The 14,994-nt window shown below is 36.0% G+C and overlaps 1 protein-coding gene across 2 annotated transcripts in view; it reads right to left on the bottom strand.

The window, feature by feature from the left end:
- MLIP (muscular LMNA interacting protein) overlaps nt 1–14,994 on the bottom strand; it is a 259,696-nt gene that overhangs the window by 45,088 nt on the left and 199,614 nt on the right. For both annotated transcript variants that reach the window (XM_059178281.1, XM_059178280.1), the window contains one exon: nt 7,248–7,376. In XM_059178281.1, coding sequence (XP_059034264.1) covers nt 7,248–7,376 — 129 coding nt within the window. The remainder of the gene's footprint in view (nt 1–7,247; nt 7,377–14,994) is intronic.

Below are 14,994 nucleotides of genomic sequence, written 5' to 3'. Positions count from 1 at the left end.
GCCAACATCACCCCAGTTGAAAACCCACCAGGCCAGCCCAATTCTCTCACTTCGTTGATGAGGTTCATGGCTCACAAATGCACAGGGTAGAGCTGATTAATCAAGGGTAGAGCTAACTAATCAAGCTTCCGTGACTATGTTCCAGACTTCAGAGTTCTTTCTGAAAAACCAAGCTACTCTAGTTTTCTTTTGGTTCAAATATACCTCAGAATGAATGAGCTCATCAGATCCTCCCTGGATAGAGGTTCTAAAATTGGGAGGCGAGACTAGCCTGACCCTACAATATTCTGCAAAAGGCCAGTCCTTCCAAAATGCAGTTCAGGAGAGCCTAACATTTCCTGGAAATAGATTAGCCAAAGACTGAAGAAAACACCTCTATTTCCGAACTTACCCAAAGGAATGAATGTCATACAGGCTTGCTTTATTCGAACCGGTAAAATACGTTAAGCCTCTCAACTCTACCAGATAAATATAAGTGACAATCCAGTCCCGGTGAGTTGTTTATTACCGTGCCAAATGCAATTTTCTATTTTCAAGGAAAAATAAAGGTTAAATATATATATATATATATATATATATATATATATATATATATACACACGCGCGCGCGCGCACACACACACATAAAGTAAAGGTTAAAATATGTATATGTATATATGTATGTGTGTGTATATATATATGTATATCTATCTATCTATCTATCTATCTCATACCTAAAGGTCCATAAGACAAATTGGTATTTGGATGATCTGACTGCAAGAGATTAAATTTCTCTTCAGATGTCCATATTTGGAGATTAGAACATTAGCTTGAAAAAGTCTGAAAACCTGCCAGCTCTGCGGTCCTTAAGGAATCATCAATTTTGAATTTATAGATTTTACAGATCTTCCTTTCCATGCAGCCTTCGAAATAAATAGAACTACATTTTTGCACTTGTGTAATGTATTCCATACATTTTCTTTTTCCATATATTTACCGTAAAGGACCTGCTTCACCAGCTCTTGAGTTTTCCCACGTGCTGGACTTCTCAGGCTGTCTGTGGCTCTTTAATGGAATTCAAAAACCAGTTTATTTACCCCCTTTTTCTCTCTGCTTCATTCTCTCCTATGCATTCTTTTGGTTGCTCCTATCATTTGAATTTGTTGTTCTTCTTGCCCAAATTACCCACCTTTTTTTTTTTTTCTTTATCTTGGATCACAGAAAAAAAGTTTCTAAATCTTTCCACATAACTCATCTTCAGACTTATATATTTTGCTGTGACCTTTACATTTGTCAACAAAGTCTGTCTAATCTCACCCACACTTTAAAATAAGTAACAATCTCCCTGCTGCTTAGAGAGTATAATGTGTTTCAAACACATCAATCTTAGCATTTATATTCAAATAGTACATCCGACTTTCACTGTGTCATCCTCTCTGCTTTCTACCTTGAGTCCTCTTCTTATGGGTCAAAGAAAATTATCGTTAGAGAAGAGAAAATCACAAGCCTCTCACTAGGATCCCATTTCCTAAGGATCTTTATTGTTAAATAACAAAGTTTAATCAAGTAAATTTTAAAAATTTACTTGGCTTTATTAAAGGATTCATGAACCTCCAGGAAGTAGAAGAGAGCTCTGAGGAATTAGAAAAATTGGAAGGGTTAGTAGAAGGCTGGGGCAAGACCATTATTAGCAAAAGAAAAGGATTGTTCCAGGGGAGGTAGCTTTGGGAAGGGTGGGGGCAGGTGTCTTATCATGCAGATTATTACCTCCTATTTCTTTGGTGGGCAGGGAATGATAGAAAAATTCTTGACTGACAAGCAAAGACTATATTTCCAGGGGAGGTAGAAACTGCAAATCAATTATGTAACTAAGCACAGGTTCAAGAACTCTAAATGATACCATCTGGGGCCCATGGTTTTGGGGTTTTTTTAAACATCATTAATAACCATAAGTCATTTTAAGGTAGTTGTAGAATTGAAACTGTGTAAGGAAGGAGGAAGGGGAGTATTGTAGACAGTGTCCTGGAAGAACAGGACTAGTTTTACCAAAACTGTCTTAAATGCCATATTGGTACCATCTATAGTTCTATCTACAGGCTGACCTTGACTCAGAGTTCAAATTTGGGGTAGAAATCGGTGAAGTAAAACATAAGAATGTATCATTTTCCTTGCCAAAACAAAACTTTCTAATCTCTAAATAACATTTACTCTGGATATTACTTAAAATATTTTTACACAGCTACCTTCTTTCTTTTGACATTCTAACTGTTATTCAATACTCTTCCAAAGAAACTAATATATGATATTTAATTTTAATAAGACCTTATCTTAAAACTGTAGGATAATTTACATGAGAGCCTCTAAATATGACAGTACCATTCCTCTTAAATAGAGATAGATAGGGACATCATGAGCTAACAAAAAATCAAAGAACACATTTGTATAAAACTTTCAGATTATCATTTTTTCCCTATAAATTAGGATATGGTAAGATACTGCATATTTCCCAATATTTCTTAGGCAACTAATGCTTCAGAGCTTGACTAATTATTGGAATTAGTTATTAGAATTCAGTTGCTTAAGTAATTATTAGAATTATTAGAAATAGAATAATGCTATCTATTATGATCCAAGTGACAATGGGTCTTCTTTGTGTGTTTGTTTGCTTGTTTTAAAGCAAGTAAGAATCTCTTCAATACTTTAATGCTATGTAAGGCAAAGGAAGGGGGACAAGAAACTAAGTTTCCCATAGCTTGAAGACAACTGCAACAGAAGATTGAAACTCTGTAGTCCCAGTTCTAATCTTCCAACCTCAATAATTACACAAGGTCATAAGAAAGCTTAACCCCCCCCCCCCCCCAAATAAAAAGAGTGAGATGAAATCTTAAGTCTGAAAAGGTGATCCTATTTGATTATATTCTAGAGAAAAAGCAAATATTGTCTCTACAGGACAATTTCAAAAAAAAAAGAAAAAAGAAAAAAAACAGTTTATGATGATAAACTATTACATGTGATATCATACCTGTTTATAATAAACTATTACCTATTACACTTAGAGGGAAGAAGGGGGGTGGGAAGGTAGAAGGAAGGAAGGAAATTAAGAAAGGTGGGGAAGGAGAGAGGAAGACAAAAGGAAAAAGGGAGAAAAAAAACTCACAAAGATTTCATTACTCGAATAAACAAAAATAACCTGGCAAAACATGGAGAAACTAAATCTCTGGTCTTAACCCTTCCATAAGAAATGTAACACAAGACATTTCGGTTCTCCCTCCTTAAGACAGTTAGGGAAAACCACTTAATCACTTCTAGACCTAGAAAGGTTAAACATTTTAAGCTGAAAACTACTTCTCAATGAAAGGTCAGCACTGATAAGAGATCTTTTTATGACTCTTTTGATTGAGAAACAATTGTTGAAACAGTAGCAATTTATAGCAAAGCCAGAAGTCATTCAGAATAAAAGGCAGTATTGTCAGTTTCACCTATGACAAACATGAATACTTGCTCTGTAATAGTAACATGCCCGTGACACAAGGAAGTGAAGGTGAAGGTGGCAGAAGAAATCTAACTTGATGAATAATGAGACAGAAATCTGAAAGTCATCCACGTAATCATCAAAGTTGAATGTCAAACAATATTTGGTAGTGAATTCAGGTATCTCAGAAAAATCAGAGAAAAGAAAGACTGAAAATATTACCAAAAAAAAAAAAAAAAAAAAATCCCCCATAATTGTCCCTTTATATTCTCTGTGAAGTGGTGTAGAGGAAATTCATAAAATGATCATTTTCACACAAAACATCTTCCTTTTCTTATTGAAGTAAATTAGAAAGAAAATAAAATTCAAGAGGCACACGTGCTAGGAAGTGTTATTTCTCACTAAAAACAAAACAAAACAAAACAAAAAAAACACCAGGGTAATCAGATGAAATAACAGTATTTCCTCTTTAATTCTGTCCAAATCTTTTCTTTTCATATATTTCTCTAAGGCTTTCAGAAGAAAATGACATATTAATACTTTGGGTTCTATTACTTATTTATAAAGAGGGAAAGAATATTTTATGTAATATTTTATATAACTGAGTTTAGCAATTGCTTTTTTATTAAGTTGACGATCTTAAGTGAAGAGATCACCTTTATCCAATTAGACATACTAACTGACCAGAAAACAATCAATGTATTTTGCCAACTCACAAGTAGTCAGACAAACTAAAAATCAGTGGGCTCTTTAAGTATCTTCATTCTCATTAGTGAATTGATTTTCTAAGCCTCAATGTCTTCTGGATGCCTGTTTGTCCAATCAATTCTGTTAATGACTTTTCAGCTCTGACCTTGGCTGTCTATAGGGTATGCTTCAATGTATATCACCATACGTTCAAATCCAAATGCAAGTGTGAGGATATTTTGCAATAAGTCAACAGGACCACAAATTGATACAATAATGGATTTAAAGGTAATTTTAAAAAAGCATAAGCTTCATTCCAAAGAGTCTTTGTCACAAAATCCATCGAATATAGACGGATGCTTCTTGGCCTATGCCATTTTGATGTAAAAGCTGTTGATTAATAAGTCTCATTTACCTGATTATGCGTTTAGATTCAAACTTTGCTTTTAGTACCCAGAGACGGTCTCCAGGCAAGTGTTCAGTTCATTATCAGTTTAAAAGGCTGCCTGCTTGTATCTTAAGCTACAGTAAATACATTTCCGTCTGGTCTCATCATCTCTAGTGTCTGACATTTTGTAACAGAGAGTTTTGAAATCATATTTTATGGCAGCGAAGCTGTTAGGGGAAATTTATTGACTTAACAATCCCATCCAGCATCTCCTGTCATGTGGAACTGTCCCCAGTACAAGGCAGATTAGTGAATGTGAGCTGCTTCAATTTGGCCCAAGTGTCTGGCTAAAGAATTTTCCATTACATGGGTGGGTGAGATCAACTGAGTTTGGAACCATTCAATTTATTCTGTGGCAGCAGCAAAGGAGACTACAAGAGTGACTAGCGAATTTGAGTACATGCTCTTCTATTCAAGTTTTGATGAAGTAGCAACACTGAGATTATAAACTGTTATTACTCAATTTATATTTTAAGTAGAGCTAAGCATCTGCACTGGTGAGCTATCTGATGTCTTTCTCCCTGGCAGATTCTGGACACGGAGATGGTAGTTAGAACTCCACATAGAGAGACTAGTTCATAGTATATGTAGTTGGCCCATGTGCAGGGACCCCAAGTTTCTATTAAATTATCCCTCTCATGCAAGGTTAATGAGGATTACCAGGGAATGTCTGGAATTCACTTTTAAATAGTACGCTCTACCTTGTTCAATCTGACAGTCTGGAGACTCCTTTTACTACCCATGTTGCACATAAAAGGTGAGATAAAAGCAAGAAAAAATTGGTTGAAAAAAACAATATGAGTACAGTTGTGTTTGTGGCACCTCCATATTTGCAAAAGAGTTCCAATTTTCCACAAATTATCTGGAAATTCATAGGTTTATGCTGAACATAAACAGAGCTTTAAACTTGCAGTCTTGTCAAAAAAAAGCAGGGCAAAGAAATGGCAACTCCTTTTAATGACAAGAATTTCCTAAACTTGAAAATGGAATTTATCATTTTCATGGAGAGTTAATGGTGATAAATCTGTACCTTGCTATTCTACACATGAATCTTATTTAAAACAAAATACATACATTTGAAATTATACTAATATAAAAGAACAAAATCATTATTTTACAGCTTTAGGTTGTATTTTGAAGAACGTAAATTGCATAGATAGTATGTGAAGTTTATCTTAGCTGTTAACGTTTTTGTCATTTGACTGCATTATTTTTATAATGATCCCATGAGGTCTAAAATGTCATAGTAAGCCTCTAAAGTATTTGTATCACACAAGCAGTAGATATTTAATAAGTGTTTTTTGTTGATGATTAAAATATGCTTTAAGAGGAATTTTCATTTCTGTTATGTGTGGAATTAGTAAAGACAATCCTATAAATCAGTGAGATTTCTCTATTTAATTTAAAGTGAGGATAACATTTTATTCTATAAAATGAAAGTAATTGCCTCTAATTATCATATTCAATGCTATTAGTGTCTTCTAAAAATGTTTACCTTATCAAAATCATATTGTTTCCATTTTATAGAAAAAACTATAACAAATCCTGAGAAAGTATTTATGATGAACATCTTCAAGGCTACACAGTGACTTCTGACCTAATGAGGGTTAATCTTAGATTTTTAAGGAACACAGATTTTTGAACTGAAAGGATCCTTAAAAAGTACCCAATCTGAATGCCTCATTTTATACATGAGGAAAATGAAGAGAGATGTTATAGAGCAAATAAGTGCCAGATAAGATAGTCCTTATGATTCACAAATGCAAGTATAATTTATTGTTCCAAGAATAGTCTTAGTTATTTTCAAAGTAAAACTTACATGGAGTATATCCCCTTGTATTCCTTCATAAGTATATTTTATTATAGATCACCAAGGGTGGTGATTTTACTTGCCTTGGCTGTATTCAGAAAGGTTTCTGGATTGCTCACATTGTTTATCCATGTCATAGTATTTGAGATATAAAATATACAACCTATGCCTATTTGCTGCATCTTAATAGGACAAAAAAGATGCAAAGTTTCACTCTGAAATAATTTATGGACTTTTATATTGCATAAATGTGTATTTTCATATGTTTCCCAAATAGCTTATAAAGCAACACCAACAACCTCCCATTATTCTCCCTCCAACATATAGGGTACTCCTTTTTACATGTAATCCAAATGACAAAAAAAGCCTTAAAATATCTTAAGCCCCAATCTACTATTACTGCTCAATCTAGGGGTTTGTATCATCTCTAGTATGTTACTATGCATCCATACAATAGATATTTCGCTAAATGTACTAATATACCAAACCCAAATAGTTCATCTCTTCAAAATGAAACAGGAATTTACAAATAATAATGTGACACCTATATGACCCATCCAACCAATGACTTCATGATGTCTTTCTTTATGGAGAGTGGTGTCTTTGTTCCCAAAACATTAGCAGCACAAGGTAGAAAAAAAATTTTTTTTAACTTGAAACACTTCAAACAAAATATCATCTTGGGAATATATTAATTTCTTTTTATTATGAAAATAATGGACCTTTTCTTATTACTAAGGACACTCTAATCAAATAAACATTTTCTTGTACATACCATATTCATAGAAGCATCTTCCTATTTTGTACAGTTATTTATCAAAGTATCAAAATTTTTTCTTCTGTATGCTCACCTGATCAGAAAAGAAGTCACTGTTATCTTCCAGGTATTTACTGAAAGGGTTGGGTTCATAGACTTCCTCCTCTTTTCTCAGTAATATTTTGGATTTTACAGGTACTGGGCGAATTACTCCAGGCTTAGTCTTCATGAATGTTAAATAAAATTTTGAAAAATAAAGAAATAAATGGCATTAAAATGAATGAATATGTGCACTGTTAAGTCATTCAAATGTTCTCACAAAAATTTTTAATTTTTTTAAATTTTAAAATGATTTTACCAATACATAAAAGCAGCCTAGAAATCAAATGATTTTCACTAAGATGACTTTAAAATTAACTGTTACAGCAATTAACTAATAGATATCTACTATCCCAATGTTCAAAATGCAAAAACCTTCCTCATTTATCTAGCCAAATGTGTTCCTATATCCTCATTGGTCATTCAGTCAACAAATACTTCATTTAACAGATATTTATGGAGAGTGGCCTTAATGGCAGGCAGCTTTCTTATTCTGGGCATGGTAGGAGAGATGAATTTGGCACAAGCCACCAAGCCTTTAAGGTTTTATTTTTCTGGAAACCAACTCCCATGTCCCAACATCCACAGAGCTGGCCCCCAGAAACCAGGTTCATACTAAGTCTGATGAAACCAGGGATGGCCTTCTGACCTAAGAGGGTGGTTAGAGTAAGACTTTCTCTTCCAAGAATGTGGAATAGGAATTCAGACCACTCTGCAATTACTTGGGAAGATTGAAATTATAATATGTCAATTTGCGAGCTATGGGAAAGCCTCAATTTGCCATACAAAGCAGATCAGACGAGATCAAGAAAGAGAGCAAAGTGCATGGGGAGCCTAAGGAGGAGAGACACTCAGGGGCTTTCCAGAATGGAATTCTAAAACATTCCTGGGGCCCCGCTGATTTTTCGTTTCCTGAGGCTCCCTAAGAATTTCCTTTTCTTTCACACAAGATCTCCTTATTTTTAAAACTTACAACTTCTTTAACTTGCAACCAAAAGAGTTTTACCTAACGGACTAGTCATTCAAGACTCATAAGCTTGTACCCAATGTCAGTTTGATGAGAAAGAGAGAGAGAGAAATCTACTTGGGGGCAATTTCACAGTGATGTTTCACAAACACCAAAATCTCATTACACTGTAAAATGTCACAAAATGATTGATAAGTTTACAAAAATACCCCAAACTAGAATTCAATAAAAAGTTGTGACACTTGTCCTGGTTAAGCATTTTGCTGCAATCATTCTTCTCAACCCCATTTCCTTTCAGAAAATAGTAAATTAGTTCTCCTCAGTAAATGCTGATACTCACAACTTAAGCCTTAAGGGACTACATCTATCTCTCTGCTCTATAAACCACCTGATATATTTTGAGGCTTGAATAAATGCTACTCTGCAATACTTTCTTCAATCGCTATTTTCCCAGTTGTCTTTCATATTTATGCCAACTGGGGAAGGAAAGAGTGAGAGAAGTCTTTATTGTCCCCAGGCTAAGAAATATCTCCTACTTAAGAAACTCTTATTTCTCTCAAGAGGAAAAAAATGTGCAAGTAACATCCAATTATGTATTAAGTCGCAGAGTTGAGTATACATATGAGAGCAGTACCCTCCAGTAAACTCAACACAAGAACAAAGTGTAGGCAGCTACTGATTTCTATAACCATCTATACTAAGGGAGATGCCTGATATTTGGGTCATGATCTTAAGTTGTCCAGATTTCCTGTCTCTCTTCCACTCAACTTCCTGTTTCATTTCCCTTTTCATCCCCTACTCCCCTACCTTCTCATTCTTTCCAACTCCTTTGTGTGGTAGGAAATCAATACAGCTCTAGTACCCTGGGCCTACCAGGTTTTAAAACCAACATGGAGCTTTCGGAGCTAAGTTTGGTGGCAGTATGCAAAAAGATGAAAGCAGAGAGGAGAAGTCTAACTCAGAGCACTTGATATGCTGAGAATCCCTCTGCCAGGGCAACATGGCTACCTGACTGATTGTATTGCCAGCAGACTGATGATTTGGGTTATCCTCACCTGGAGACTTTCACTCAGATCTTCTCTCCTGGGTGAGAGACCCAGCAAAGAGACTCTTCTGGATATTCAGTATCAGAATCAGTTACTAATGTTTCATAATTGTTTTTGTTCTAGCCTTTATGCTCCTTAGTTCCTATGAATTTCCCAAATTTGGTGGTTGTCTACTAATTTGACAATAATTCTTTCCCAATTTCCTCTACTCTACTGGATGTTCCACATGCTCTTTTCTTTGATTTTGTTCCTAGGCTTGGTCTACCTGAAGTCTCTGAGTCTCCCTCATTCTAGTTTGCCCAGTTGGCCTTGGTATAGTTGCCCTGATTCTTACACTGTATTTATCTCCTCTTCCTCCAGTCCTATTTTTTCTCCCACACCTTCACTTGTTGTTACTCAGTAGTATTTTACAGACATGGAAGCCAAATTACACACAAGAAGACTAGGCATAGTTTGTCTTTGACATGTTCCTATTTCGCATCCTATGAACTTGAACCATAACCTCCACACCTAACTATTTCTCAGTAGTCAGGATGGTCAAGTTGGAAGTTAAACACTAGTGGTCCCATTCTGAACCTCACACATGCTCCATTCCACATGCTTTGAAATCAACCTCAAAATCCTTGAAGATTCATTGCAGATAACACCATCATTCTCCTGTAGATCCAGATTCTATATCTTATCTATATGTGATCAAGCTCTATAGTCTCTATTGTAGGTAGATTATCTCATCAATTCCCTATAAACAACCCTGTGAGAGGCTTAGAGAGAATAAGTCACATGCCAAAGCCAAACAGTTAATATAGGAAGAACTCAACTTTGAAATCCAGTGCAGATCCATTAATGGAGCCCATGATTTTAACTACTCCTATGCCTACTGCAGACACAGACAAACAAAAGACAGAAATTTAAAATAATTTTTAAATACCCACCTCTATAATTTCCTCTGTCCAATCAATTGCAAAGCCCTAGTATTTTTATATTTGTGATTCTTTTTAAATTCACTGCTTCTGCTTTCTTTCTTTCCTTTTTCGTAATTTTTTTTCAGTTTTCCAAGATTCATTTTTTTTTAATGCACCACACCCAGTGCTTTATGCAATATGTGCCCTCCTTAATACCTACCACCAGGCTCACCCAACCTCTACCACCTCCCTTCCAAAACCCTCAGTTATTTCTCAGAGCCCACAGTCTCTCATGGCTCATCTCCCTTTCCGATTTCCCCCAACTCACTTCTCCTCTCCAATTCTCAGTGTCCTCTGTGTTCTGTTTTATTTCTAATGTCCATTGCCACATCCTTGATGTTGGCCAATGTTATTTCATTCAGTATCAATTTACCTTTTTTTTCATTAGTCTTACTCAATACAGTTTTTCTTTACTTTAGCATGGCATATATGTTCCTGCAAAAGAGCACTCCTAAAACACTGTAGGATATGAAGTTTTCCTATTCGATATACACATCCATAAATCTTCCCTTCACCTCTATACTTACACATATGCACCCTACACCATATCCTACATCATAAAGGGCTCTGTGGTTTGCATGGCCAAGACATCAAAATTTGTACTGATGTCTCTCTCCAAGACTTGGTTAAAAATACACTCACAAAAAACAGCATGATGTTGCTGGGAGGAGAGCAAACAGGATACAGATTTTAATTTTTGCACTAGTGTTAAAAGACTGTATGACCTTGAAAGAGCTGTTCAACCGGCCTGGACGTTCTGCTAAAGGATTATAATTGTCCATGATTAGGTCCTTTAATAATGAATAATGGCACATTTTATTATTTATATTCCTTTCCTCTCAGGTATCATACCACAAAGAGTTTTTACATAAGTCTTGTTTCTGCATATTCAAATCCATCCCCCAAACAAGGGTTCTATTTTATAGAACATCTATAAAATAGCCTAAGTAAAGCAACTGGTGCTGTTGCTGGTACATGCAAGCAAGGCTTCCCTGGAATATTAGTTAACTTGCTCTCTGCTCTTCCTAATTCCCGTTACTAATGTCAAACAGTTATGTAATCTACACTTGTTGAAGACTAAATTGCAACACAGAGTAAACTAATGGATATCCAAATAAGATGTCTTTTAGCACCTTGCCACTCAGAATGGGCTATGTAAACCAGTACCATCAGTGTCACTTGAGAACCTGTTAGAAGTGCCAGATCTCAGGCCCTACCCCAGACCTACTGAATCATAATCTGAGTTTTCACAAAATCCCTAGGTGATTCATGAGCACTCAACTAGAACTCTTTCCATTTAAACACTGTGCCGCCTGCCTAAAGATAGATCTTCCTTGGTCTGCCATTTTAGAGACATCTGTTCAACCCTGAGATTCTGCCTCCAGACTAAAAGAGAGGCTTTAGAAGAGATTGTCTATTATTGGTTTCTAATCTACATTGTATCCTTGCACACACCCACTGATATTTTCAAACTTGAAGTAGACCTTTGTTCTCTCATTCTGGTAAAACTCATTGGCTAGGTTTGTGTACAAACAAAAATAAAGGAAATTAGATGAATCAAGTTAGAAGAGTCTGTTAAAGAGAGCTCCTGTTAAGACTGTCATTGCAGCAACAAAACTAGCCCCAACTGGCTCTTCTTTCATTTTTATCTGCTATGGAATCCATAGATCCAGCTAGACCCATGACTAATACACACAAATGTTATTCTTATGAGGCCAGGAAAAGCAACTCCCTAATTTTCTTACCAGCCTAAATGGGGAAATAAAAACAGGCAATGACTCCCACAGTTAACACAAAAAAAGCACAGAAAGAATGACAAAAAGTTTCTCTAAATGCCAAATTTCAATTCATCATGATGAACCTACTGAGAACGGACCTACACAGGATGTAAGCAATCTTTGAAGTGCCCCAAAGACAAAATAACCATTGTTTTGGGTCTCTGAAACACGTCTATCAGACACTCTCTGGAGCCATTTTGCCAGTCGGACCTCGTCTATGTCAGGAACTATAGTGTCTATAACCCTTGTTCTCAGACAGCTGGCCATTCAGTTTAGTATACCACAGAGTAACCTACACTAGGAGTCAAGTCATGTCACTTGAATCCTCTCAGAGCTCTCTAATGCTTCACTTTCTCACTTAGAGTGAAAGCCAAAACCTTTGTCATGCCTGTGAGGTAATGCCTAATCTTTCTGATGCCCAACGAGGCTCTCCCCTCTCCATCTTAACTGCTGCTACTATCCCTCTCACCCTCTCATGCTCTCCATCCTAGCACAGACACCATGATGCTCTGTGCCCTGAGAGTTTGCACTTGGGCTCTTTACTTTTTCCAGAAGTCATTTCTCCCTGGAATGCTGATATCCCCTTACCTCCCTTATTTTTTTTTTCCATAGAACTTATCACAATCTGACATTTGTTTATGTGTTTATTGTTGTTGTTGTTGTTGTTGTTGTTTTCTCCACTAGAATATAAGCTTTGTGAGGCCAGAGATGATGACTTTGTTCACTGTTGTATTTCCAACACACAGAACTGTATCTGGATCCTAGAAGGTGCTAAATAAATAACTGAAGAATAAATAAATTAATTGACAGGCAGAAGCAGCCCAGGATGCTGGCTATTATCCAATATGGAGACCTGAAGAAGTGTTGCTTGACAGCTTGGTGTCCCCCATTACTTTTTCTGGATTAATATTTTTATTTGGGTATAACCCAAGAAGAGAGAACTCTTCAGGATAGAAGATCCATACTATCTTTCCCCAAGAGAGGACCAGAAGACGGAAAGTGGGTTAGTGACCAGAAAACTGGTCACTCTACTCTTAAGAGTAGAGGCTGAAATTCCCATCTCTGATGGATATAAGAATTCAAAGCCAGGGATCAGTTCTTTAGGGACTTACAAGATTTTAAACTTCTCCATTTAAAAAAAAAAAAAAAAAAAAAGTTGTTGCTGCTCCCCTTCTTTGCTTATGCTGATAAGCAATACAATTTTTAATACCAAAAGACAATGATATCATCTTCTTTTGTAGAATTTAAGAGTGGGGTGGGACTAAAGATATCACATTTATACCTACTGCTAATCTTGAGGGAGAAAATGTCCAAGAGCGTATGGAGTCCCTAGAGGCTGGTGGCAGGTTTCAATGGCCCACACAGGGCACTGGTCTGAGGCTGCTATTAATTTGTGTTTAACTCAATGAGTATACACTTATGCTTCAACAGTACTACTCAGGGGCACCATAAAAATAAATATTGTTTCTGTCCTTTGGAACTTACAATCATAATTCTATGACAAGTTGGTACTGCCTCTGGCTGGACACCAAAGTTGAAAATTAACTGCCAGCACTGACCTAGAGAATCCATTATCAATATCTTAAAATAATAGCTGCTGAGAGCAACCCCATTCTCAAATTAGTAACTGCAACTAGTGGACTGTTTTTAATTGCCTTTAATGACAGTCATAAGCTCCGCAGTGGTTGGGATGAGGGAAGAAAAGAAATAAAGAACAAGGTGTCAGTATTCATGGATTTATTTTTATCTTTTTAATGAAATAAAATGTAAAATAGAAAAGCAAGAAAGTAATAAAACACTGCATATAGAAACCTTGGTGAGCTTGGCTAGGAGTTCTACTAATCTTGTGGATCTAAGAGCTTGTGAAAATACCCCATGTTTCTTTTACCCATTTGCTTCAGTTTGGTCTTTAGTCCCCCGTGTTTTATGTATATACATATATATTTTATTTTTTTTTTAAATTTTATTTATTTATTTGACAGAGAGAAATTACAAGTACACTGAGAGGCAGGCAGAGAGAGAGAGAAGGAAGCAGGCTCCCTGCTGAGCAGAGAGCCCGATGCAGGACTCGATCCCAGGATCCTGAGATCATGACCTGAGCCGAAGGCAGTGGCTTAACCCACTGAGCCACCCAGGCGCCCCATATACATATATATTTTAGAATTGCTGTAGCAACAAGCTCATAGAAACTCAAAAACATTCTACTAGTCAAGACTAAAGTTGACAAAAGCAGTATGCTCTAAATTATTTAGCTTACTTACTCCTTCAATTTATAAGCCTTTATTAGATTTCTTTCTTTCTCAACAAACAATATTATATACTTGAAGCAAATATGTAAGTATTTTTCCCCTCCAATAAATATCTCAGATTTCAAAACACTCTAGTGCAGAGCAAAGTTACCAAGATTGAGGAGGAAAAAAACAGATTTTTATACCACCCATTAGCTATGGGACTGCTGTAATATGCATGACAGAACTTTGTAAAGGAAAAACAACATGAATATGAAAGGGAAAAAAAACTTGCCTTTTTCCTATTTTTGCATTTATAATATAGAATATTGATACTAAATGATCTGCACCATCCAGGAAAGTACCTACCTGATATGCTTTAGAAAAAATTACAGTTACTATGATAGCTGTATAAAAACAAATATATGGGAGCCCCCTGGGTGGTTCAGTCAGTTAAGCCATTGCCTTCAGCTCAGGTCATGATCCCAGGGTCCTGGGATCAAGTCCCTCATCAGGCTCCCTGCTCAGTGGAGAGCCTACCTCTCCCTCTCCCTCTGCCTGCTGCTCTGCCTACTTGTGCTCTATCTTTCTGTCAATTAAATAAATAAAATCTTAAAAAAAATATATGTAGTATTTCAATTCTTATAAACCATATCCCATAGCTCAAAAAATATTTGGTGGAACATGTACAACACAGGTTGGTTGAATTGAAATATTTCTATGGTTAAAGAAAAGACAATAGTGTGATTCAAACCTCAGGA

Source organism: Mustela lutreola, chromosome 6 (genome assembly GCF_030435805.1).
Source record: "Mustela lutreola isolate mMusLut2 chromosome 6, mMusLut2.pri, whole genome shotgun sequence".
NCBI lineage: Eukaryota > Metazoa > Chordata > Mammalia > Carnivora > Mustelidae > Mustela > Mustela lutreola.
Note: the sequence above shows the minus strand (reverse complement) of the source record. Positions and strands in the feature narration are given on the sequence as shown.